General features: G+C 41.8%; 1 protein-coding gene across 26 annotated transcripts in view; it reads left to right on the plus strand.

The window, feature by feature from the left end:
* The window catches only part of eif4g3a (eukaryotic translation initiation factor 4 gamma, 3a), a 70,732-nt gene extending 44,235 nt beyond the window's left edge, over positions 1 to 26,497 (plus strand). For all 26 annotated transcript variants that reach the window (XM_085274846.1, XM_085274855.1, XM_085274856.1 and 23 more), the window contains 20 exons: positions 730 to 849; positions 3,806 to 3,961; positions 4,144 to 4,341; positions 4,670 to 4,816; positions 4,925 to 5,161; positions 8,484 to 8,588; positions 10,710 to 10,848; positions 11,133 to 11,245; positions 13,630 to 13,720; positions 19,449 to 19,566; positions 19,688 to 19,911; positions 20,748 to 20,860; positions 21,216 to 21,388; positions 21,656 to 21,781; positions 22,026 to 22,107; positions 22,348 to 22,446; positions 22,739 to 22,885; positions 23,934 to 24,015; positions 24,155 to 24,301; positions 25,482 to 26,497. In XM_085274846.1, the coding sequence (XP_085130972.1) occupies positions 730 to 849; positions 3,806 to 3,961; positions 4,144 to 4,341; positions 4,670 to 4,816; positions 4,925 to 5,161; positions 8,484 to 8,588; positions 10,710 to 10,848; positions 11,133 to 11,245; positions 13,630 to 13,720; positions 19,449 to 19,566; positions 19,688 to 19,911; positions 20,748 to 20,860; positions 21,216 to 21,388; positions 21,656 to 21,781; positions 22,026 to 22,107; positions 22,348 to 22,446; positions 22,739 to 22,885; positions 23,934 to 24,015; positions 24,155 to 24,301; positions 25,482 to 25,663 (2,799 nt within the window). In that variant the 3' untranslated portion in view covers positions 25,664 to 26,497. The remainder of the gene's footprint in view (positions 1 to 729; positions 850 to 3,805; positions 3,962 to 4,143; positions 4,342 to 4,669; positions 4,817 to 4,924; positions 5,162 to 8,483; positions 8,589 to 10,709; positions 10,849 to 11,132; positions 11,246 to 13,629; positions 13,721 to 19,448; positions 19,567 to 19,687; positions 19,912 to 20,747; positions 20,861 to 21,215; positions 21,389 to 21,655; positions 21,782 to 22,025; positions 22,108 to 22,347; positions 22,447 to 22,738; positions 22,886 to 23,933; positions 24,016 to 24,154; positions 24,302 to 25,481) is intronic.
* The last annotated feature ends 773 nt before the right edge of the window (positions 26,498 to 27,270 follow it).

A 27,270-nucleotide genomic window follows, 5' to 3' on the forward strand; every position in this document is an offset into this window, starting at 1 on the left:
AATCAACCTTTTTTTGTGAAATGGATGAAAAGGATTTTTTCAACCACATGTCAACAGGCGACAATAGACGTTGTTTTAGTTTGTTGCTCCGATCCACACATATGTATGGGTGGAGCATATGGCCTGCAGAAATGCTGTTTTGATTAAAATCACATTGCTATTATGTCACACTTGGCAGTGTCAAGAGCACATGCCCCTCCCCCATCTCTCAAAAAAGAACAACCAGGCCGGCGAACAGTTGATTGGTACAATCCCAAAGTCTCATTTTCTCTGTGGGAGAAAGTGAAATCTCACTGGAAAAGAGTCAAGAGGAAGTCAAGGACAGCTGAAAGACAAAGAGCTGGATTTGTTCTTCTCTCCTCCCCCACAACTATCTCGCTCTCTCCTGCGTTCCTTTCTTCTGTCCTCCCCTTCCACATCTGGTTCTGACTTTTCTTACTGTACGGCCCGCAGAACAAGCCGAGCATAATTTATTACCGGTGCTAGAAGAACATATAAACAATAGACTGATAATGTAGTATGACTGTCATTTATTGGAGGCCACCTTTAAAAGTGACTACCGGGTTAGAAATTCATCCTTCCACACACAAACACACTCACACACGCTTATTAGGCTCATCTTGCCCTGTTGCCAATATTACCAGATTACCAGGGTATCACTGCTCCCCCTGCTGTTAGGGTTACCTTGTGTGTTTATGTATGTCTTTGTGTATGTTATGTTTCATGCAGATGAACCAAAACAAGCTGCCGTCTCGAGCGGTGGATTCCAGGGTGATTTCCAGAGGACCCGATTTCACACCTGCTTTCGCAGATTTTGGGAGACAGATGTCTGGAGGACGAAGCTCTGCGGTGAGTCACACATGTACTCGCACAAGCTGCCACAGTCATTCATAAAATCTTACTCACACTGCTTCTACTCCAGTGTACAGTGTAACACAGTTAGTTGTACACTTGTCAAGACTGAATTAAGCTAATCAAGTGTGCCCCTATTAATAATCCATAGGGTTAATACAGTGTTTCTTACAGGTTTGGGTTGCACCCACGTTTGTCTGCATTCTGTGTTAACGTTCACTGCACCATGAGAGATTTGCTTAAGGGCAGGGTTTTGTATCCACAATGGAAATCTTAAAACGGAAACCCTATAGCTACAAGATCAATATACAGTGGGGCAAAAAAGTATTTAGTCAGCCACCGATTGTGCAAGTTCCCCCACTTAAAATGATGACAGAGGTCAGTAATTTGCACCAGAGGTACACTTCAACTGTGAGAGACAGAATGTGAAAAAAAAAAATCCATGAATCCACATGGTAGGATTTGTAAAGAATTTATTCGTAAATCAGGGTGGGAAATAAGTATTTGGTCACCTCAAACAAGGAAAATCTCTGGTCTCACAGACCTGTAACGTCTTCTGTAAGACGCTTTTCTGTCCCCCACTCGTTACCTGTATGAATGGCACCTGTTTGAACTCATCATCTGTATAAAAGACACCTGTCCACAGCCTCAAACAGTCAGACTCCAAACTCCGCCATGGCCAAGACCAAAGAGCTTTCGAAGGACACCAGGAAAAGTATTGTAGACCTGCACCAGACTGGGAAGAGTGAATCTACAATAGGCAAGCAGCTTGGTGTGAAAAAAATCAACTGTGGGAGCAATCATCAGAAAATGGAAGACATACAAGACCACTGATAATCTCCCTCGATCTGGGGCTCCACGCAAGATCTCATCCCGTGGGGTCAAAATGATCATGAGAACGGTGAGCAAAGATCCCAGAACCACACGGGGGGACCTGGTGAATGACCTGCAGAGAGCTGGGACCAAAGTAACAAAGGTCACCATCAGTAACACACTACAACGGCAGGGAATCAAATCCCGCAGTGCCAGACGTGTTCCGCTGCTGAAGCCAGTGCATGTCCAGGCCCGTCTGAAGTTTGCCAGAGAGCACATGGATGATACAGCAGAGGATTGGGAGAATGTCATGTGGTCAGATGAAACCAAAGTAGAACTTTTTGGTATAAACTCAACTCGTCGTGTTTGGAGGACGAAGAATACTGAGTTGCATCCCAAGAACACCATACCTACTGTGAAGCATGGGGGTGGAAACATCATGCTATGGGGCTGTTTTTCTGCCAAGGGGACAGGACGACTGATCCGTGTTAAGGACAGAATGAATGGGGCCATGTATCGTGAGATTTTGAGCCAAAACCTCCTTCCATCAGTGAGAACTTTGAAGATGAAACGAGGCTGGGTCTTCCAACATGACAATGATCCAAAACACACCGCCCGGGCAACAAAGGAGTGGCTCCGTAAGAAGCATTTGAAAGTCCTGGAGTGGCCTAGCCAGTCTCCAGACCTCAACCCCATAGAAAATCTGTGGCGGGAGTTGAAAGTCCGTGTTGCTCGGCGACAGCCCCAAAACATCACTGCTCCCGAGAAGATCTGCATGGAGGAATGGGCCAAAATACCAGCTACTGTGTGTGCAAACCTGGTAAAGACCTATAGTAAACGTTTGACCTCTGTTATTGCCAACAAAGGTTATGTTACAAAGTATTGAGTTGTATTTTTGTTATTGACCAAATACTTATTTTCCACCCTGATTTACGAATAAATTCTTTACAAATCCTACCATGTGGATTCATGGATTTTTTTTTCACATTCTGTCTCTCACAGTTGAAGTGTACCTCTGGTGCAAATTACTGACCTCTGTCATCATTTTAGGTGGGGGAACTTGCACAATCGGTGGCTGACTAAATACTTTTTTGCCCCACTGTATGAGACTCGATAAGAAAGGTTAACATCTTCAAGTAAACTATGGATGTTGAGCATGTGGCTAAAATGTAACCTAACTGAGTGGTTTGTCAGTTAACTGGATGTTGAGAAGTTAAAAGAATACAATATTTTAGAATCTATATAATATATTTGACAATGTTTTTTATTTTCTTAGTTGCAAATATTTTATTTCTCCATTACTTTGTGATAAATTAATAATTCTTAAATTATAGTAATTAAATTTAGTAATTATAGTACGGTGTTAAATCAGTGTTATTTATTGATTTATTGATATATCTATTTATTGATTAGTACAATGGTAATATCTCTTAAACGAAGTGTAATAGACTGTAATTTGATTTAGCACGTTAATACATGACAATGGCAGAATATAAGCTTAACATGCCTACGCACAAGTATATATGCAAACAAAACCTCAGCCGCTACTGTGGGGATTCAGTGCAGTATGCATTATAATCAGATGCCTCTCCCATGAGTCTCCCATTCCTCGATACATTCCAACTTCACTATCTTGAGATATAATTGGCAGGAACCAGCTCTCCACCTGCTGTGGGTCCTCTATTAACTGTCACTAGTTGTGTTTGAGTCCATCCGATTGCAGGATAAGATCCTCTCTGGAAAAGCAGCTGAGGATCGCCACAATAGCAACCTGGCCAAGAAGCTAGCCAGCACGGAAAACACGATTCAGGAAGTGGTAGGGCTAGCTGGTCAGGTGCATTTGAACTTTCAAAATAACAATGGGAGGAACTTCCACTGGCAAGTCAATCACAATCAAATGAATGAAAAAATGCAAAAGAGAGTCACGGAAAATACTTGGGTGGTTTGTAGCCACCGACACACTGCAGTCTATTTAAACAGAGCTGGAATAATTTATACTTCAATGAGTGCCTCCTGGTAGTCGTGTTGTTTGTGTCCTATTGTTTTTCCTATTTCCTATTATTTTTATTATTTTTTATGTAATTAAGTCATGTCATTAGCAATGTTAACTCTCTCTTGATTTCTTTCATTATATTCACAGATAATGAGCATTGGGCAACGACGGCCTCCACCCAGGAAGATCATCATGAACGTGGTGGTGAATGATGATGTTCAGCTAAAAAAAGCAGAGAATGCCTGGAAGCCTGGCCTGAAGAGAGAGGGCCTCGCAGAGGATCCAGAGATTCAGAAAACACAGGCAGGGCCAAATATACCATACACAGACAGCAAAACACACAAAATAACATAAAAGAATACAGCAAAAATTAGCCGCCTAAATAATTAAACCTACCACTAAATGAACTCACTCAATATACAGTGTCTGATTGATAAGCTGAGTTATTAAGTTCTATTTATGATTGCGTGATGGCTTCCCTACAGGAGCTCTTCAGGAAAGTACGGAGCATCTTGAACAAGCTGACGCCTCAGAAGTTCAACCAGTTGATGAAGCAGGTAACAGACCTGACCATCGACACAGAGGAGAGACTCAAAGGCGTCATCGACCTGGTCTTCGAGAAGGCCATCGATGAGCCCAGCTTCTCCGTGGCTTATGGAAACATGTGCCGCTGCCTCGCCACGGTAAGCCAATCACTGTCTCGATTAAGACGCAGAGCTGTGGTTGTGTTATGCTTTAAATTATACCGTAGGTATATTCATTCTAAGTTACTATTATACTATGCTATTATATTGTTAGTATTGTAAATATTGCATATAAATAAAAATGGGTTTAAAATGACTTTTTACATCTAAAAGGGTGTGCTTTGGTGTGCTTTTGTATAAATTCTTTTTCTTTAGTATAACATGAAAACTACTTCAGTTGTTTTGGTCTAACTTGAGTCTTAAAAGATTCTTAGGGATGTTGTCTTTTCTCTAATTTCTCTTTACTACAAACTTTGTTCGCGTACAGCTCAGAGTGCAGATGACAGACAAACCCAACACCACAGTGAACTTTCGCAAGCTGCTGCTAAATCGCTGCCAGAAGGAGTTTGAGAAAGACAAGGTGGACGATGTGGTGTTTGAGAGGAAACAGAAAGAGCTGGACTCTGCTGCATCGGTATGTCATCTGTGACTTCAGAAGTATTACTTTGGATTTTATTTGGACTATATTCCATTCCTGGCAAGATAAGATTTTTAAACTTTGATGTTTCCTTGTTTTCTTTAGGTGACTGAGCGTGAGCGGCTTCAGGAGGAGCTTGAGGAAGCAAAGGACAAGGCCCGGCGGCGTTCAATCGGCAACATCAAGTTCATCGGCGAGCTTTTCAAGCTCAAGATGTTGACAGAGGCCATTATGCATGACTGTGTGGTCAAGCTGCTCAAGAACCACGATGAGGAGTCCTTGGAGTGCCTGTGCAGGCTACTCACCACCATTGGCAAGGACCTTGACTTTGAAAAGGCAAAGGTGAGCTGGCGGAGAAGGTTCTTTTATTAGGTTGTTAATATATAGTTTTAGTTAATAGTTTAACTATTATGTTTAATAGTGAAGTTTAAGTGTCTTCAGTGTTTGGGGAAGTATTTAGTTACCTGCTGAGACTTCAAATGAAAAGCTAAGACTTGAAACAGGAGGAACTGCACTCAAATATTGATAAACAATTAGCATAAAACACCTCAGAATCTGCAAATTGACAATGTCTGACCTTGTCTGTGTAAGTTTTGCAGAGAAATTTACATCCAAGGTGTAAAAATGTGGTTTATGGTCATATAGACTACACCAGGGGTAGGGAACGTTAGTCCTCGAGAGCCAGTGTCCTGCAGGTTTTAGTCAAGACATGTTGAGGAGCTAATTTAGCCATTTAAATCAGTTGTGTTGGATCAAGGACACATCTAAAACCTGCAGGACACCATCTCTCGAGGCCTGGAGCTCCCTACCCCTGGACTAGACCGTTTTTGGTTTGGGGTTTGTTTTTTTTTTTTGGGGGGGGGGTGTTCCTGGAGACAAGCATTGAACCCAAGGCATTTTATTTTGGTCTTATACAAGTTTATTCATAGTTAGCTTAGAGATGCTGGTATGCACATTTAACTTATAGACGTAATCAGTTAGCTGTCTCCTGTTTTCCAGTATTTATGCCAAGATCAGATAAGCCTCTGCTGATAATTGGTACAGAATTTATGCTGCGTGTTGTATCAGAGTCAGGGCAAGAAAGAGAATCGGTGAAGGTAGATGTGATTGACACTTACAGTAATGTTACATTTACACTGATTCGTACATACTGGCACAAACCTGAAGGCTGTTGGTGTAATGTGCTACACGCACAGTGTTATTCATTACATATTCAGAGGTGATTTGACATTGCAGCGAGACCTTGAACAAACCTTTTATCTGAGGCTGTGTTAAAAACTTAAAGCCAGACTCGGAAATGAAAGTGAACGAGTTCAGACAATATTTGGATGGATAGAGTCAAAGGTGAATCAATTTATATTTATGACACAGGCATGGCACTTTGACATCATTATGCCTGTGCTAATATCCACCAAGGTAAGCGTTGGCTGTGCAGCAGTTAAGTGAATCTGATGAGGTGAGATGAGGTGATTCTGGTTTACAGCAGCACAAAAAAAGAAAAAAGAAGTTCTGTTGGGATTTGATCCTTCAACGGTTTGGCTACATTCAGTTCCAGAGGCAACAGAGAAGCTCTTTATATAGGTTATGAGGAAATGGGGATATCCCCACAGTGTCTCTGCAGTCGATGCTCTGCTTTGTTCTGTCTGACTGGCTCTCCTGTAGATATCAGTGACTCTCAGCTGGTCACAGAAAGAGTCCTTAGATGCTTGGAGAGACATAACTGACCTAAAGGCCATACTGCTCTCTGCTGCACTGTGATGTGTGGTTTGATCCTTGTCATGTACCAGTCACCCTACAAAAGACAAGTCCTCTGACCAGCAGGGAAAACATCTAGACTGTAGTCAACCAAGGAAAATCTCAACAGACTGACATCATACCTACTCTTTAACCAAAAAGATTGATCACTGCAGGGGAGGGGGTTGTGTGTTTTTATGAGTCACAAATAGACAAATAAACCTGGTGTTTGCAGTGTATTAAATCATTTAAACCTCGCTATGTTAAACTGAAATTACAACAACAGATGCTGGAGCTGGTGAAGCTGTGGCTGGATGCCTGTGCCATTGCAAAACTATTATTAGGTTAAGCGTATTTGAAATATGCCTGTTCTGATATGTTCACAAAGCCTGAAGAGGTAATCAAGGAAGCTGGTGGAACATTCGAGCACAGACAGCTTGTGTTTCAGCTTAATGAAAGATTTTAAAATTAGAAGATTTTGCTCAACAAAACTGAAGCCCAAACAACGAGTCTTAAACTTCCGCCTGATTCCATCAAAATAGAATGATTGCATGATTATTTTTTGGTTTTGCCATTTTGTCCATTTCTTTGAATTAACAAAAAGTTCCTGTTTTGTAATTACAGAACAGTCTCTGCAATGACTTACCGGAAGTTTTTCTCTAATTTTCCATATTTCCATATTTAAGCATAAAGACTTTCATTTACTACTGCAGCAGCATTTCTTTATCACAAAGAAAACCTGAGATGTACTGTCAAAATCACACTTGTTTTTCTTATGTTGCGATATGTCAAGGATTAAATGTGTAATTAAACTTTACACTAACAGAAAGGGGAGTTTCACTGGTCTGGCACACATAAGCTCAAGCTGGGCTGTATGTGGCCCACAATGTAAAACGAGTTTAACATCCCTAATTTAAAACATCAACATCTGTAAAGTTGTTATATAGGGGGGAAAGTCTTTATAGAGGCCTCAACCAATTTATGCTAGGTTGTTAACATGTTTTTAGTACTATGAAGTTGGGTATTTTAACATGGGTTGTCAGCAGTGAACAACACAGAGGAATTTTTGTTTTTGGCACTTTAGCCTTGGCTTCATGTTTCAGCTCCAGAAGTTGCTGCTTGGTTTTATTTGACATGGTTTCAGTTGATTTGTAGCAAAAGTTCAGTAAATGTGAACATTGGCTTAGTTAGACAAACCTAATGATGACAACAGAGGCCACAGTTGTGATATTTGGGTCTTTGTTTGTCTTTTTTTAACATGTAGTGTTTTCCTCCTGCTTTCAATAACCAGCCCCCACAGTGCCACTTCAGCCTACTGGTTGAGCAGTGAGCATATGCCATAAAGCTTAAATGCAGCAGCCCGGGTTTGAGTCCAACCTGTCGCCCTTTGCTGCTCCTTCGCTCTTCCTCCCCTCTTTCCTATCAGCTCTGCACTACTGGGCTATTACTGTAGATAGAAGCAGAAATTCCCCAAAAAGTTACCAAAGAGCTAACCAATTGGCACAAAGACTGCACCCTTACAAAAATCTTATGAACTCAGCGTAACCACTTAAATCTGCTTTGTTTGCTTCTGGAATATGTAGAGAGCCATAAAATCCTAAAGAATTTGATCATAAATCAGCCATTGTTCCCTTTTTAGATGAGTTTTATCTTGTTTAATCTCATTATTTCCAGAACATTTCTGTTCAATGGCGAGCTATTACGTCGAATTGAGTCCATTCATCTTGGGTTATTAGAGTTTTTGTTCTGCTGCGTCCCAAAATGTTCCCATTTAATGTTGGTTGGTCAGGCAGGTCCCGCTCCACGTAATAAACTGAACAATCAGTCAGTAGAATGAAATAATGTGAGTCACTCAGACCTGCTGTCCATTAAAGAAATTGAAAATTTAACCTTCGTATCTCAAATGAACCTTGTCTGTCTCTTTCATCAGCCCCGGATGGATCAATATTTCAATCAGATGGAGAAAATCGTCAAGGAGAGGAAGACTTCATCTCGGATACGGTTCATGCTACAGGACGTTATAGACCTGAGATTGGTGAGTGTGTGCATTTCTGATAATTGTTTTCAGTGGAGAACCCAGCCCATGTTTAGATGAACTAATAATGCATTTCCCCCCACGGAGGTTTATTTCATTGATTTTTCCTGCATGTTTCTCTGAAACATGCGGGATATCAGTGTTTTGATCTAGTATTGCTCAAATGATATCTACTCCACCATTGAATCTTTACACCTTCTGGTAAAATACACAGTAAACAGTAACAAACCTCAAACAAACATGAACCTGGAGTATTTAAATACCTGACCTTGTTTAAGCTTGTATGTGCTGATCACGTTTTAGCTGTATACTTCTGTTTTTACGAATGAACTGATGAAAACTTTAGAAAAATCCGGTCAGGATATTTTACTCACATGTTGCACACAGCGGAAAATAGTCAGCTTCAAATATGTTCCCACTACAGGTGTGCAAGCAGTCTGGATAGAGAGTCTAAGATGCAGTGCACATGTCACATGTTCAGTGGCAATAAATGCATCAGATTACACGAGCTATTCACACATTTGCACAATCAAATATCATATAGAGTTTGGAACTGTCAGATTCAAATCCAGCTAATGTCCATTCTGTCTGCATTTGCATTTGATAAAGTATTATTTCAATTTAAAATCTCAGTCTTAAAATACAGTGGCCAGTTAGCTCAGAATAAATGTATTGTTGGCTAACAGCAAAATCAAGATGGGGAAATTTTACTACAAAATTCTTTAACAAAATACCTCAAATATATCGAAAAAGCTAACAAGTTTCATCTCTAACCCTGAGGAGTTGATGTGCTTTTGTTTTTCCTTCAGTCTTGTTATTAAGTTTGTTTTAAATTTAATTCTGAATATGGCAAAATAAAAGTTGTAATAAGTCTTAAATCTAGGTTGTCTTAAGCTGTGGGAAATCTAGAAGAGAAGCTTTAGTAAAAAGCTGCTGGTGTTTGTTGTCTTCTAAATAAGCATTGATGTTTATTCACTGCAGTGCACAAAAACATTAGACGCTACAATAAATACTACTGTGTATATTCCATTCAATTTTGTAGATATAGCACCACTTACTATGCCACTATGCCCAGTTATTATTTTATCACTGTTTGCAATAACCTCTGAAGAAATTTATGTCTGATGTGAGTGTCAGTTACCAAATCAGTTAACAGGAAGTGGGGTATAAACCATTCCCAGTGATACTGACTTGCTAACAAGGTGCAACACAGTTTTTAAAAAACATATCCTTAACACTTGTACAGAAGCTGCGTGCATCGACTGCTTTATTTATTTTATAAACTGATTAGATTGAGATGTTTAATTACATAGACGTCAAAAACCTATAAACATGTCTAGTTTAGAAATTGGAAGTTGTTGATTGGAAAACATCTTCATAGTAAAAATAAGAAGAGGTTCACAAGTAATAAATCCACCTGTAAAGCTTGGGGATGCGGTTTATTTTTCCCCTTGTTATTTGCTGCTGTCTCTGGACCGAACCAGCATCTCAGTGACGGGTGCTTTTATGGGTTTTTGTGTTTGTGTTTAGCTGTTGTAGCCTGAGTTTAAAAGCCTAATGAAAATGAGACAGAATTGTCAGTTCAGCTTCATACATATATCAAACCTCATCTGTGGTGTCGCTGTTAAGGTTGATATTGTGTTTTTCCTGTAGATGCATCTGCATTGATTAAGCTGAGATTGCTCCTTAACTCTAGCCTGACACAAGTTGTTTGCATCAGCGTCAGCATCTCATACGCAAAGGAGGAAAAATTCAAATCCCTGCTGTGCTACGTTCCTGTCAAATTTGAAATTGAAATGAGCAAGAAGGTACTTTGTTTAAAAACAAAAACCTTCATCCTCAGCGTCATAGACGCGCACATAGATATTAATAACAAATGATGGGCTGTCGCAAGTTGAAAACCTTGTTAACACATCTTCTGTCAGGTGTGGTCACTCATTAAATTATTAGTGATTTTCTTTTGTGACTGACAGCTTCTCATATGTGATCTGATCTGTGTATCATGATAAAACAAGGGAAATACGGTAATTTGCTCTGGTTGTTGTTTCAGTTGGTTTATATCTGACTGACACTGTTCGGTGTATTTTATGAATCTGGTGGGTTTTTTTCTCTCTTTTCCAGCACAACTGGGTTTCCAGGAGAGCTGACCAGGGCCCGAAAACAATTGAGCAGATCCACAAAGAGGCTAAGATTGAAGAGCAGGAAGAGCAGAGAAAAGTGCACCAGCAGCTGCTCTCCAAGGACAGCAAGAGGCGGTCAGGTCAGGCCTGCAGTCTAAATCCTCTTTAAGGCTTAGAGTCATATCGGCACAGCTACAGTGACTCAGGAAGCCTGCAAGTATACAGGCAGACTTCCTGTTCCTATAGCCCGCAGAGATGCTATTGTGCCCAGCAGCAGAAAGGAAGCCCCCCTACCCCCTCCCATCTGTCAGATGACCTATAATATTTCGTCATGTGTTTAATGCGTGTCTGAAATGATGAAAAATGTTCAGAATTGTCGCTGAATTCCCACGGAACTATATTTTTCCTGCTTTATGCCCCTTAGATCCACGAGATCAAAGAGATCAGCGTGGGCAGAGAGAAGAGACCTGGAACACTGTGCCTATGACGAAGAACAGCAGGACCATCGACCCCAACAAGATCCCAAAGATCTCCAAGGTGAGACATGCTGCCCATGCTGGTCGTAGCCTGAGATGAGCTTCAGCCATTAGTTAGAGCGCCACCAGCTGGAAAGACAAGAAAAACCTTTAATAAATCTTAGAAATGTTCAATATGCTGTAAGTGCCCTTTTTCTACTGGAAGAGAAACTCCTACAGAGAAACTGCCTGCAACATAATGATACATCTCAACCTGTAGGATTGTCAGGATACTCAAATTCCAAACTCTCTGCTGACACAAAAAGATTTTTAAATGTTTTATTATTCTCTTAACAAGTACAATGACAAAACTAATAACATAAATATATATGTATATTTAATTATGGTAGAAGAAGAAGAAACTAATTGGAAAGTTAAAATGAGTTTTGCTCAAGTGAACAGATCAGCCTTTTTCTCCTTTTTCTCCTCCTCTGTGCACATTGCACGGCCTCAGTCTGAAGCTCTTCTATTTCTCACAACAGAAACATATTCAATTTGGCTGCTCTGCTCTCAATTTCACCTTTTATTTGCTCAGATTAGTGCTCTGCACTCTGGACTCTCTGTTCAGTTCAGCTATTGCTCTGCACAGCCAGCAATCCACCTGGTTTTCCACATGCTCCAAAATCTGTCTGTCACCTGACCAACATCCTGCCATTGCTGGGGTTTTTTTTTTAATTTTTAATTTATTTAAGTATTTCTAGTGGCGTTGAAATAGAGTCCTTGGAGTTTTTACGTACAAATAGTGGGGTTTGTTTTTTTTACCCCCCACACAGCAAAATTCACTATGTGACTAGTAAACTCTGTGATGTCAAAACAATGATCTTTCAACTGAATTTACATATTCGGCATGTGGGCAGTGTTGCAGGAAGGCACCTCTGGCCGGTGAGCAAAGATTTTGTTGATGTGGGCATGAAAATCCATCCGTTTTCTTTGCACTTTTAGCCAATACAATGACAATCGAGTTCATATTGTTTCCTGTGAATACTCCCCCTCAGATCACTCAGGACATTACATTAGAACTCCTGGCTGACAGTCTCACCCCGAGGGACAAATTCAAAGTGAACAACACGATGAATGTTTCTTCTTTTTTTTTTCTTAAAAATGAACATGCACCAGGTCTCACTCCTCACCTGAGACCATGACTTTGGCCTGAACTCATCAAATGAAAACTGTTCAATCATAACTGGAGGTGTAGCGGCCAGCACCAGTGATGACTGTCCCTCACATGAAATTGGGGTCAGTTTGAAACAGAATTGATGTTTGCTCTCGGCACAGGTTTGAGCACCCAGAACAAGTGGTCAGAACTTCCAGAGTGAGATCTAAAAATAGCAGACTGTCTAAACAGGTTTTTTTTTTTAAAGAAAAATCATCATTATGTTGATTAGTTCTTCTCCTCACAGTTAGCAAAATCACTTGTTCTCAGACTGAGGAGTTTGGAGCACCGTGGGAAAACTAAGATAAAATAATGTAATTTTGGAGGGCAGGATAGACGAGATTGTTGTACAGACTTTTTGTTTCTCACTAAAATTAAATTTGGATTCTTGTTAATAGTTTTTAAACAAAATTGCAGGGTATGGGTTTAAAAAAATTTGGCTTCAAAAAAAGGGCATGCTAGAAAAGGTTTGAAAACCCGTGAGTTAGTGAATCCGTCAATTCAGGAGGCACCAGTGATGATGGAAGTATCAGAAATGAGCTCTAATTAGAAACCTGTCACAGACAGTGTTTTGTTGCAGCATGTTGTGTATTGGGTCTGATGGTGTGTGGGTAATGTGCGGCTGCTTTGTTCTCTCAGATTCTCAGACTTGGCTGAACTTTCTCAATTCTGCATTGTAATATAAACAAATTGTGGGATGGTTTTCATGTTGTGACAAGTTTGTTTTCCATTCAACATGTGTTTGTTTTTTTCATCTCATGTTAAAGCCCCTTTTCAGCTGGCTGGTGTTTTTTTTTTTGCACACAGAAGATAACTGTTTACGCAGACTCAAGATGACTCTTAAGGATAATCATAACTGGGCCGAGTACATCAATGTCCTCTGTTCCCATCTACATAACTCTACATGCTCAGTTATGCATATACTGACATCCTGATGGAACTATAACTATTGCTGGGTAAAAGAAGTTAGTTCATTTTTGGAGCGCCCTCTGCTGGAAGCACTCTGGCAGTTTTAACTGTTAGTCTATAAGAGAGAACCAAATATCCCAGAAGCTGTCTGGTATAGAGGCAGCATTTTAGGTGCTATCGTCATTTATAGCCCCATTTAACTGGATACTCACTTGACACTCACGTTACATTTTTCCTTTGGCCTTATACCTGTCAGTCTTCCTTGTCCTTTTAAAATACTGCTCCTCTCCAGCTTAAAGGCAGAGATTGTGAAGCTTTTTTTCTGAATTATTGTGTTCCCGCAGCCTCAGATGGATGAGAAGATCCAGCTCGGCCCACGGGCTCAAGTCACGTGGGTGAAGGGCAGCAGCGGAGGAGCCAAAGCCAGCGACTCAGGTAAGATGCCACAACAAGCTATAACATCATTAGCAAAACTTGGAAAAACAGAACCGAGCACACTGTACAAACTGTGGTCGTCATAACAGTCTTTTCATCTCGAGTCTCAGAGGCTCATTAGTTGTACTAAAACACCAAAATGGCAAAGTTGGGAGCATCGCTCAGCTTTCAGCTGCTGATTTATTGACACTAAGTCAGTTTTGGCAATTTACAAACATCTTTCAAATACAATAAATGGCTGTCAGTGAGACTCGATGGAATAACATTAGAAATGATAAGAAATACATCTTCAGTGCCTTGTGACTGGCCCCCCAAAAATGTCGAAAATCAGGTCTGATGGTGAGATTGTAGCTGCAGCTGGCTCAGATGTGTCACAGTAAAAGCATCAGGATGCATGAAGAGCAGGTACTGTGTGAAATTTTTGAAAACAAAGACTGCTTTCTTCCACACTCTCCACGCTCTGACCTGTGGCTGTTAGGCTCCGTCTCCACAGGAAGCATCAATTTTCTATACAAATCCTGTGAAGCTCGGCGTTGACAGCGCTCAAAGTCCTCAGGGCAAAAACTCCCCCAGTGCAATGCACTCGCAGCACTTTTAGTTCAAAATAATTCAACCTTAGGAGCAGCATTGCTTTGCAGGCATAAACACTTCTCTCCATAAATTGAGATTTATATTTAAAAAAAGTTCAGCTTGTGAGTTCAAGGCCTTTGGTGGGTGACAGTGTGCATCAGCATGATCGGTTCACTTTCACACAGATGTCTCAGTAACCATCTGTAGCAATGCCTAGTTTTAGTTTAGTTTAGATTTAGTGACAGTATTATCCTCTTTGTATAAAACCTCTTTGGGGAGTGCCAAACATTCCTGTATGCAGGAAAAACTGTGTAGCTGTGATTCCCAATGTGTTGCTTTTTCCCCCTGGTAAATTGGGAAGGTGTTGTTGTTTGACCTGGAAAGGTCTTTCAAATAACCATAAATGATCTGCCTAATTTTCACCAATACTTCTTAGCCAACAGGCTTCAGTTCATCTCAGAATGGTCAAAACATACCCTCTTAGTTGAGCCCTGGCTAGATGTTGAACAGGCACTATGCAAGGATCTAGAGATTTCAGACCTACTATTTATTAGCTCAAACATCAAAAGACATGAATGCTTTAAAAGTATCAACATCAGCTTTTCTCTGACAGCATGGTGGGAGTTTCTAAAAATAACGGAGTCTTCATTAATCCCATGCAAACGTACACCTATCTGGAATAACCCTGACATATTACAAAACAATAATATGATTAATTTCCCAGAATGGAGTTGTAAAGGAATTAAATACTTAGAACATATATTAGAGGGAACAGAATTTATTCCATTTGACAGACTAGTTGATCAACAAGACAAGATTTTTAGAATATCAACAAATTAAATCCATAGTAAAAAAGAAATTTAACCTCAGTCAAGTTGAATTACAAACACCACCAAGTGCGGCACATTTCCTTACTCTTAAATCCCCCAAATTATTATCTAAAATATACAGAACACTTTCTAAATTAGATGAATCAATATCCCTTCCTATTGCAAAGTGGGAAGCAGATTTATCAGTCAGCTTAGACCAAAACTTCTGGTCTCAGATTTGCTTAAAAACCTTTAAATTGATTAAAAATCCCAGTCTGCAATTAATACAATACAAAATACTACATAGAGTGCACTATACAGGTCATCGGATGTTCAAGATGGGCTTTACATCTTCCAACAACTGCTCACACTGTCAAGGCAATACACCAGACAATTACATTCACGCTCTTTGGTTCTGTCCACCAGTTCAGAAGTTTTGGCGCGAGATATGTGAAGACTTATCAAAGTGTCTGAAATGTAACATTCCAACTTCCCCCTTAGTGTGTTTGTTGGGCAGCTTAGATAATGTCACTTCAGAAAAGAATATCGCCCATATGTTTTTCACTGCCCTATGCATAGCCAAGAAAACAGTCCTCATGAACTGGAAAAATAAAAATAATCTTAATTCTAACCAATATAGAAATTATCTATTAGATTACATTAGTCTTGATACAGCCTCTGCCACCACATCAGATCAATTGCTCTGGGCTCCTTTGATCAGCTCCATCACCTAGTGGGGGGTCATAGTTTGGTCCCACCTTCACTGTTGTGATTGGTGTGGGGGTAGGGACAAGCTTAGGGCGTCGGGGGGTTCCCCGGAGGCATCTTCCTTGGGGGGCTCAACCCGGGGTAGCGGTCATGTCCGGTTGGGGGCTCTTTTGGCTCTCGGGTGACTGTTTCCTCGTGGCTGCGTGCAGCGGGGCTAGGGGAGGGTCTGTGCTGACGGACGTGGGTTACTGACCTGGTAGCCTGGCTGCCCCTGGGTGGGTCCGGGATGGGCGTGAGGTTCTGGGGGCGCGCCGTCTCTGGGCTGGGGCCCTGGCCGGGCCTCGGGGCCTTGGGTCCTGGTTTGTGTGTTGCCAGGGTTGTGGGCGGGTGGGTGCATGGGGGCCCATCCCTGGCGCAGGGTGCCGCCGGTGCGTCGAGCCACCTGGGGGGCTCTTCAACTGGTGGGGGAGATTGTCACACCTTGCAGGAGCTTTCCTCTCCTCAGGAACTCTCTGCAGGAGGGGGAGATACAGGAGAGGTGGAGGAAGATCTCAGCCTGGGCGTCTATTGTCTTATGTAGTCTGGAAGAAGAGTGGATGGTGGGGTGGGTGCAGTTTTCTCTGTGGTGGGGTTGGGTGGACTGTCCCGAGCTCTGTGGGGCCGGGAGGCGCTGCTGCACTGGGCCCCGGTCTGGATGGGCCTGGGCCCCCTTTCCCTGGCGGGTCGCGGAGTGTGGGAGTGCCTACTGGGGTCAGCGGGGGAGCAGGCCCCAGGGAGGGGTCACCTGCCCTTCCCTTCCTTCCCTCCCCATCTCCAGCTGCCTCCCCCCTCCCGCTCCACCACAACCACCCACACATGCAGGGCCTTGGAGTAGGGGTATGTCACCAGGGTGCAGAGGAGGCTACCCCCCCCCCGTCCCCTTCTGGCTGCCTCTGCCTCAATTTTATCCCACAACTTAGACATTCACATTACTCACACTCTCATTACACATACATATAGGATCTTGGGGGTGGGCACGATACACGGAGTCCAAATTACCATCAGGGTGTACACCTCACCCCTGGCGTCGTTGCCCACCTCTCAATTTTAAATACACGTAGACATTGAGGGCTAGCAGGAGGGACTATGCGCTTACCTGCTGCTCTCTGGCAGGTAGCTCCATGCCCTCCTGGGTTTTAATTGCACCTTAGAACACACATGCATCAACACTACAATGAGCGGGTGGAGGGAGGTTTGGAGTCTCCTCTCACCCCCATTCTCTGCGGCCTGCTGGAGCGGGGGGGCTAGGAGGAGGAGTTGGCCGTCCGACTGCGGTCTGGAGTGTGGGGCCTCCCTGCTGCTGCGGAGTCGGGGCGGTCTGCCTCTCCCCACCGCAGGGAAAAGGGTAACACCACCTGGGTCTGGGTGCAGTTCCCCCCTCCAGGGGTAAGGGTACCTAGACCCAGTTCGTAGAGTACGCTTGGGGAGTGTGATTGTTGTACAACGTCTCTTTATGTCTGTCTCCACGTTGGTTGAGTGTGGAGTGAGTGCATATGAGAGCATGAGGGAATGGATGTTTGTGTCTGTGTGTGCCTGTATGTCTGTGTCTATATGTCAGGTTGGGTGTCAGACGCCACCTCTCTGGGGACATCTTATGCCCTCCAAGGTTTGGAGGCCTATCTCCACCCACCACCACTTCCCCTGCCAGTGGCGGACTCCCTCAGGTGTCAGTGCGTTGGTGGTTCTTTGTGTGTGGGGGTGGGCGTCCGGGTACACACCGGCTCACTCCTTGACGGCCGCTTATCGGGGCCTGGAGCCTGGGGCTCGCTCGGGCCACTTCGGAGGTGGGGTGCCCCCGGCCTCTCGGCCTGGGGCTCGGTCACTCAGGCACAGCTGGCTGCCGGCGGAGCTCACGGGCGCGTCACTGCAACTCCCCCTGGCTTCTGCTCCGCGGCTGCTGAGTGAACCCTCATCTGGGACTCTCCTCAGCTCTTACTGGGACAGTGGCGCGGCTGCCCCTCTGTTGGTCTTCCTTGGTCTCTTGTGTTCTGGGGGCCTCTGGATGTCTGGAGTTTTGATCTCCTCCATACCTGCTTCATACCCTGGAGGACGGGGCTGTGGCCCCCCCACACTCCCTAGCAGATCGTTACATGGAGAAACCTTTGGAATGCAAGCATGCTGATCCACACAGGTGTACACACGGGTATTCACAGACGCGGACTACAGCTTTCTTGGCTGCTGCCTCAAAGCACATTGTGCGCTGTCTATCTTGCGTGCTGCACAATATCGTTTATTATTTAGTATCTACTGATATCTACTGCTAGCTAGTTTATTGTGATGGTGCCGTTTTGTTTTTTTTACTATGTTGCTCTTTGTTGTTTGCTTTCTCTTCTGTTTTTTTTCTCCATACAGGTGACCCAGGTGTTTGTTTTTTTTTGTTTTGTTTTTTTTTTCTTTCTTCCCCCCCTTCTCACCGTCTCTTCTCCCCTTTGGTTTTCTTTCTCTCCCTCTCTTTCTTTCATTCTTTCTCCCTGTCCTGTCCCGTTTGTTCATAATTATAATAAAGGTCAATCAAATGGACCAATATGGCAAGGCCATGATGATCCACTTGGTAAAATAAATCCGCTTGGCATCTTTCTTGGCCTTAAGACAACAATTCTGATGGCTAAAGATCCAAACGGGACACAAAAAAAAACCCATAAATGTTTTATTATGAATTACTTGCAATCAAAAGTATTCAAAGCTAATAAAAGAAAGCTTTGATTTTACATTTTGTCATATCCTTTATGTATCTGAATAGCTTTTGATCCACTGCTGTTTTATTTCTTTTGGTTGTTGGGTAGTTAAAGTTAATGGTCTGCTCATTAGTTGCTGAGTAATGGAGCAGTAATTCTCAGGCTCTCTGGAGTTTACAAGAGTGGGACCTGCAGATGAAAACCATGAAATGATAAGTATAGGTGGGTGACAGAAGCTTTTCAGGGCCGAAGTGGATTGTGGCATCCATACGTTTGGGGGTTGGCTGGACTTTTAAAGCTGCTATGGACAGATTATGCTGCATAGTGACTGAGTCGAATCAGCACTCTGGCTGATTTGACACTGTTGGGATTTAAATATATATTTTAATGCTTATTTTGTTGACTATATTGTATTATGTATAAGAGAGGGCCAGCTTTGAGACTAGGTCGCAGGCTGACAGGAAACTGCATGTTTTTGCAGAGCATGGTAACTGCAGGCAGAAAGTGAAACTAAGCAGAGTGTTTGATCGAAACTTAAAGTTTGTGTGACGTCTATATGAATAACTAGGCTTCCTGTTTGTGCTTCAGACCTGAGCTAGTGTGTTCGGGTCTCCATATTCCGGAATATGTAAAATTAAAGATCATTTTGTAAGTTAGACCACTTTGAGCCGTGTCTTTCTTTGCTGTAGGGAATACATAGAACTGAGATTTAATAACACCAAATGTGATCACTCCTCCGGAGGTTTCTTCCTGTTAAAAGGGAGTTTTTCCTTCCCACTGTTGCCAAAGTGCTTGCTCATAGGGGGTCATATGATTGTTGGTTTTTTTTCTCTGTATCTATGAAGCGCCTTGAGGCGACTTATGTTGTGATTTGGCGCTATATAAATAAAATTGAATTGAATTGAATTTTTCTTCTTCCTGTTACAGACCTGTCACGGACAACTGGCCTGAACCGTTACTCTGCACTGCAGCCGACACTCTCACCTCAGCCCTCCACTACACCTCCCCAGAACCCAGAATATGACTCCAGGAGAACTCTAGGAAGGTAAAAAACAACTCCAGCTCTTATTTGTTCCTCCTGATTGTCTGCTGATTTCTCGAATATCCTTTTATTGAGCAACATCATGTTTGACTTGATTTTTTTTTCCTCCCCCCTTCACAAAAAGTCGTGCCAGTACAGGCAGAGAGCGCAGTGACAAGCCACTAATCTCTGCAGCGCCATCAGCACGGCCCGGACCGTTCATCAGGGGAGGAAGTTCTAAAGAGCTGCTGGAAAGTCCGAACCCAGAGGAGCCGCGAAGAGACCGTGAGCGAGAGGGAGCCGAGCCCCGGAGACCGAGTGTCACGGAGGACAAAACGGAGATGGAGCGCAGTAGAGTCAGGGAGCCTGGTGAGAACACTGCTCAGCCTCTGCAGTTTACATATTTCATTCAGTTTTCAGGTGAAAACAAGCGAAACCCTGAGTTTTTGGTGTTAACAAGGTAGCCCACTTCTTACCAGGGTACATTTCATGTACAAAAGCTCCATCAATCAAATACCTATCATTCCTGGACATTGATACTCAGATAGTGAGAGAGTCTGAGGTCTTTTTAAATGAGCATTGGTAGGAAATTTAAATTCTCAGGAACACCTGATTTGGTGCATTTTATAGAAAATTTGTAGTTTTGTATTAAAAGAAACCTGTTTACATTTTTAGGGTTGTATTACCATATACTTGCTTGTTGACTTTATATAAAAGTAGTAAACCTACTTACCAGTTTGAATTATTTACTTCAATATTTCTAAGGTCATCTAACACCTCTTGATGTGCTTTACGGTGTTGTAGGCTAATGTAGTCAGATTTTCCTGTGGTTTAATGATCAGTCAGTAGTAATGAGTCTATTAACTTGCACAGCCAGCTTTCCTTCCTGGCTTTAAATAGATTTTATTTATAAAGCACTTTTTCAATTCGAATGAAAACTTCAAACACTATAAGCACACACAGATATTCATTCTGCACTTTTTAACACTATACTGCTATATGGTGCTTAGGTTTAGAAATCCCTGAGTATAATTGTCTATTTGCCAACCACCTTCGTGTGACTGTTTATCCTGATTGTCAGTGTTTATGTAACTCAATCCAGATAAGAAGAAGATTTGTGGGGTGTGTTGAACTTACTTTTTAGAGCAGCCATCGGTTCTTTCCACCAAAAGGCAAAGTTGGGACTTGTGTTTATATGTTTACAGTGAAACCTGAGCCAGTGGTCCAGACCCCAGACAGACCAGCCCTGTCTGAGGAGGGGATCGAGAGGAAGTCCAAGTCTATTATTGACGAATTTCTACACATAAATGATTACAAGGTATGACATTCACGAGCAGTAGGTGAAGTTTACGGTGCACAACTTCTAATACGCATCAGCAAGCTTCTGCTTTACATGAATATTAACAGTGATCTTTCCAGAAGATTCATTCATGATTAAATAAGTTATTTTCTTTAAGGCAAGCATGCATTTTGTATTTTTCATACCCCTTTAAGATATGTTGTAAGCTTTAACCAAGATTTGTGTGAGTTTAAATCCACCAGCAGGGTAAGATAATGAACCGTGTTTGATATTTTAATGATTTATAATTGCTAGAATGGAAAATTTCAGTATTTAAATTTTTCAGTAATTTCCAGCTGAATCAGTTTTGACAATATATCTTCATTTTCTGCAGGAGGCTATCCAGTGTGTGGACGAGCTTGACTTGGGCTCCCAGCTTCACATCTTTGTGCGCGTTGGGGTGGAGTCGACCCTAGAGCGCAGTCAGATCACACGGGACCACATGGGCCAGCTCTTCTTCCAGCTGGTGCAGCAGGGAACCGTGCCCAAGGCCCAGTTCTACAAAGGGTCAGTTCACTTGCTTAGTGGCCAATACTCAATCGATCACTAGAACTCTTCTATTTACTTTCTTCTTACCCATTTTTTATTATTTGATTTATTTGGCACTGAAATTTTGGACCAATCTTGCAATGGAAATACACATTAAAGTGAAAGTATATCCTTTAAAAAGCACATTGCAGTATTTTTAACATTGTTTATTAAAGTGGAAATAAAGTTTGAAGCACTGTCACATCTAATCACTGCTTGGTCTTCTCTTTGTCTTTGTTTTCTCAGGTTTGCAGACACGCTGGAGCAAGCAGACGACATGGCCATCGACATTCCTCACATCTGGCTGTACCTGGCTGAGCTGCTCAGCCCTGTGTTGAAGGAGGGGGGCTTCTCTATGAAAGAGCTCTTTAGGTACAAATAACTGAAAATGAAAGATTTGCTACATTTGTTCAGAAATAAATTCACCTCTGCCACCAATTTATCTACACTTTAGTCTCAGATTACCTTCCATCAGACATAAAAAAACAAAAACATGAGGGTTACATCTGCACATGTGTTTAAATAATTGGTCTGATTGCACATTTGCTGTAAACAAAGCTGTGTGTGACAGGGGGAAAAACATGTATACTTCAATTTCTTTCGTCTCTGTTTGCAGTGAATTAAGCAAACCCTTGCTTCCTGTGGGAAGAGCTGGGATCCTTATATCTGAAATACTGCACTTACTATGCAAACACATGGTAAGCAATGCTTAGATGTTATATTGTTGTTTTTTATGATTATTTTTACTTTTTTTGTTTGTTTGTTTTTTATCTGTTCTCATGACCTCAGTAACATTTAATCAATGAAGATTAGGGACTAATGAATAATATATCTGTGTAAGTATCTATGCTCCTTATCCTCGCCTTCAAAATGTTGAAAATGCAAGAAGATGTGTGTGAGGGGAGAGGTTTAACTTTTGTCTTGTTGTGTTTCCACAGAGCCATAGGACTGTAGGTTCTTTATGGAGGGAATCTGGCCTCAACTGGACCGACATTCTTCCAGAGGGAGAGGATGTCCAGGCCTTCATCTTACAACAGGTTGGTTAGTGTCAGGCTCAGACTTGACAACATTTTGATTTCTTTCATTGGTCACTAGGTCAGATAGGAGTTAACATTAGGGTCCAAAAATTTAGCTTTTTTCATTGTGTGATTACACACTGCTTCCTCATCGCTCATGTGTTGCTGTTTTTTGAGATCTGCATGATGTCATCAGGTGTTACCTAGGAATTCTATAGAAAACTATGTAAACAGACAACAGGAAAACCTTTTTTTTCCCCCTTTTCATCACCTTTTCATTTCTTGTCCTCTCCTGTCATTTTCACATCAACAGAAACTCCAGTTTCTTCAGTCAGACAGCTCCAATCCTGAGGCAGCTCTGCCCGAAAGGGTCTTGTCTCCTGAGGAGATGAGCCAGCATCTGGAGAGACTCCTCCTGGAGGATATGGCCAGTGATGAGCAGATTTTTGACTGGGTGGAGGTATGACAAGCGACGTTACTCAGGAGCTCAAACATCACACAAACTGTGTGACCGAGTGGCTAAAAGCAGGGAGGAGCGGCAGGCCGTCGTTTGCTGTGTTGCTTTTTTTTTTTTTTTTTTTTTTAAATTAAAAGTATGGAATGAGAACAGACGTGGTGTTTGCATTTTTTATTCTTCCATCGCTTTAATTTTTTAGATATAGGATTCTGAAAATGTGCCTTTTTACAGCCTTTGGTGCAATTAAAAAGAGACATAAATATAAGGACTGAACGTTTTTGTGACTTTTCTGCCTTCCACTGTCTTTCTGTTCTGTTCTCTTATGTTGAGCGCTGCACCTCGTGGTGCTTCATCATTGTTGTTCAGTTGTATTTTTTTTCTTACTTTTCCTGTTTTCATCTTTATCCTGTTATGTTAATACATGAATAGGACGACGTGTTAAAGATGTCTGAGGAGACCAAGCTTGAGGTAGCCAGCTCGAATGACGATAGAACCAGAAGCCATGCCAACTGTTTTAATGTAGCCTGCTCTTATAGTACCTGACTCTACAGAAGTGGACAGCTGGGGCTCAGAAGTCCACCAATACCAGAGTTTGTGGTTCGATTCCTTGACCCCAGTTACTCATGATGGTCAGACCAGCAGCATGCCTCCTGGCTTTGAGCAAACAGTGTGTATGAAATTACAAAGCTCTCTGGATAAAAGCACTACATAAATGCAACCCATTTGCCACTTACCATTGTACAGCTGCACTCACTACTAAAAATGTCAGAAAATAACTCAAACACTGTGCAAATATGGTGAACAGTAGAACAGAGTATCAGATCATTCGCGGACAAGTAGGTGTTAAGTGACGTGTTGATACAGAGTATAATATAATCCTGGTGTGGTTGAAGTTGAGTGTTTGAGCAGAGGACGCAATCCAAACATGGTTTGAAGGGGAAAACATAGTTAAAACATGTGCTGCTGCAAAGTTATGTGAGGTTGCAGTGTATTTTTTACCTGCTAAGTGGAGTCATGTGACAATGACAGCTAGTTCTGCTCCGTTTCCCAGGCAAATCTAGATGAAACACAGATGAGCTCGTCTCCCTTCCTGAGGGCTCTGATGACAGCTGTGTGTAAGGCAGCAGTGAAAGGTAAGCCACTCCACCACCTGGAGAAGACACTTCTCTGTTCTGCTTAAATCCCACCGCTGATTGCAATATTTACACTCTGCCAAATTGCGAGCGGGCCGGCTCAGCATGCACTCACTCTGCCTCCTGCTTTGCTGTACAGATGATAACACCAATTGTCGAGTGGACACGGCCATGATCCAGAGGAGATTGCCTGTATTACTCAAGTACCTTAACTCAGACACTGAGCGACAGCTGCAAGCACTTTATGCACTTCAGGCGCTGATCGTTGCCCTCGATCAGCCTCCAAGTAAGTTCTGCATCATAGTTTATAAAACTAGTAAAACCTGCTGCTCTTAGCTTTCCTTACTAGCGCCTCTCTTTTGTTATTGCTGATTAGAGCTCAAATACTGGCTACAAGTGGCTGTACATGTAATGATTAAGACATTTTTTTTTATTCATTTAAAGAACTTGATCTCACCACAGAGTTCTTACAAGTAAATTCTTAATAGTTAGTGGCTGTTTCCAAGGTAAAGAATGATTGAACTAAAAGTCTCAGTGTTTCTCTGTGGAGGATTTGCATAAATAAACTTGATGAGAACTTCACTGCAGTTTAGTTCTCAAGGTATAAGAATATAATGTGTTTCAAGGAAATATATCTTGCAGTTATGTCAACATGGGTTAGGTAGGGTTTGCAATAGACTGTATATAAAAGATGGTCACATTTTTTTTACTGCTTATGTTGATTCTATGAAAACTAGTAGTGACTGTATTTAGACAAGAGGTTAGAGTGTCACTTTGTCAGATAAAGCATATAAAGCTGCATTCATAAACTACATGCACAGGTGCACAAACACTCACAGATAACCAAACAAGACCAAGAACAAAACACTAGACTTCAGTAGCTTTCTACTACGGTCATAAAAAAATTATTTCCATCTACCTTGTTTTATATTTTTAACTGCAAGCCTACGGTCTTGTACCATTCCATACACCCTAAACAGAGCAGTGACAGAAGATAAGACTCTGATTAAGTCTGAAACAGCATGAAAAATGGAACTGTGGTGAAGTTGGTATTGCCTTAACAAGCATTCATTGTAATGACCAGCAGGGGGCATCTTCTCTAGCTGCAAAAAGGCAGGATTATATAGAATGTGTATGGGGGGGAAATGGTCTTCAGCTGACTGTATTTGTGACCTCAGTAATCTGTTTCCTGATTAATTTCTGTGCTCATTTGCTGGTTTCAAGTCTTGACGACTAAAAAACGAATTAAATTTAGCAAAATACGCCTAATCTTTAAGTTTAAGTTGCCTGCCTGAAGGCTTCACTGTGTTAATGTAACTTTTCAATCAGTCTTGTTTCTCTTCTGGCTGGTTTTAAATTTATTTTCTAGTTCCTTTAGAATGAAAAGGAACAGGGTTCAACTTTAACCTAATTTCGAAAAGAACTTGTCAAACAAGGTGACAGTTGAATATTTGTCTGTCTTCTAGACCTCCTAAGGATGTTCTTTGACTGCCTGTATGATGAGGACGTCATCTCGGAGGACGCTTTCTACAAGTGGGAGTCGAGCAAAGACCCGGCCGAGGAGCAGGGCAAAGGCGTGGCCCTGAAGTCCGTCACGGCCTTCTTCACCTGGCTGCGCGAGGCAGAGGAGGAGTCTGAAGATAATTGACGAGGGAGACACCCGGGGACGCGACTTAGTAGAACTGTATCCTCGCAGCAGAACAAACTTTCAAAATGGCTGCGTGGGCAGGACGACATGTTTACGGCTGGAATTTTTTTCTGCGGTACGGTTCTGAAACATGCCGCCATTTTGAGTTTGGATCCCAACGGTGGAAGCACTAAATACCTGTATTATACATAGAAAATATTTTTTTTTTAAATTTTAACTTACTTTTCTTTTGTTACTTTTTAAGAAGAGACTTAAAAGATACATAGGTTCTGGACTCTTTAATTTATTATTTTTTTAAGGACTGCAAATATGAAAGTTATTTAACATTTGCAGATGCTCACAATGAGAACAAGACGGCAGAAATAACAATATAATTAATTATAATAACAAAATAATAATTGTGAAATAAACAGCCTCCCCGGATTCCACACTGTTTGGTTTAAAACAGAGTAAAGCAAAATTATTTTGGGATGAAGGGGAAGCAAAGATTAAAAAAAAAAAGAGGAGTTGAATGCACAGGAACTATTAACATTGTCCAAGGTCAAAGGTTATCTTGTAATAACCAAGAAGTGTCTCCCTGAGCCTTGGCTTGCTCTGCATTGATATGTACATACACCTCATGAGAGGTAGAGGTATGCATTCAAGAAGCGATGCAAGTCCGAACTGTCACACAAACGTAGACGAACAAACCAGATTCATTCAGATGGAATGAGCAACTTCAAAAAGCAAATGGCCAGAGTCGCTGAACATGACATGCTTGTAACACTTCAGACCTACAGAGCAGATTAAAGCTTGTAAATACATTAAAGACAAAAAAAGGTATTTAAAAAAGTGCTTATTCTCGTGTTTTCGTCTCTTCTTTTTGGGGGGAAAGGTGGGTTGCCAGATTATTTTTTTGACGCGTGTGTGTATGTGTGTGTGTATGTCTAATAAACTGAGCCAGTGTTTGAAGAAAAACAGTTTTAAATCCAGGAAGAAGCAGCTGGAATCCCCTGGAGCCACCGGGAAGTTGAAATCATTGCAGCGCTTCTTCTCATGCTCGTATTCGATGTAAACATTCGTACGTTCATATTTAACGTCTGTTACGTCACGCACCCGTCATCACATGTGCTTTTAGGGCTTGGGTTAGATTTACAGCAGCAGGCGACACTCCTAGCATGAATGACTTTGACACACGTTCACCGATGAGGTCGATTCTCTTGTCACTGTTACAGGTTTCATAGGTTTTTGAGCACCGGTACTGGATTTTAAACAATTAAGACAGGATTGAAGTGAGGGGTTTAACAAAAGTATTGCGTTAACTGTGGAGGAATTACAGCCATTTTTCTTTGTATCCGTCAATGACAGTTTATTGGCTGCTATTCTGGGGAATGGTTTATCACTTGAGGTTTGTCTTTTTTTTTTTTTCTTGCAAAATGGTGCAGCTTAAATTAGAAAATGTTCAGCTTATTTGACAAAACAATTTAAAGAAACCCCAGGGCGTTGTAAAACTGACTGATATAGAGAAAACAAGCAATTAAGAAAACGATCTGCGGATTTTACAGCAGCAGCACATTGTAATGCAGCATCATGAAACCATTAGCTGTAATAGAACGTGTTTGTTTTTA

Source organism: Mchenga conophoros, linkage group LG5 (genome assembly GCF_057382185.1).
Source record: "Mchenga conophoros isolate Kocher_MC1m ecotype Shallow Benthic linkage group LG5, M_conophoros_male_GT1.1, whole genome shotgun sequence".
Taxonomy (NCBI): domain Eukaryota; kingdom Metazoa; phylum Chordata; class Actinopteri; order Cichliformes; family Cichlidae; genus Mchenga; species Mchenga conophoros.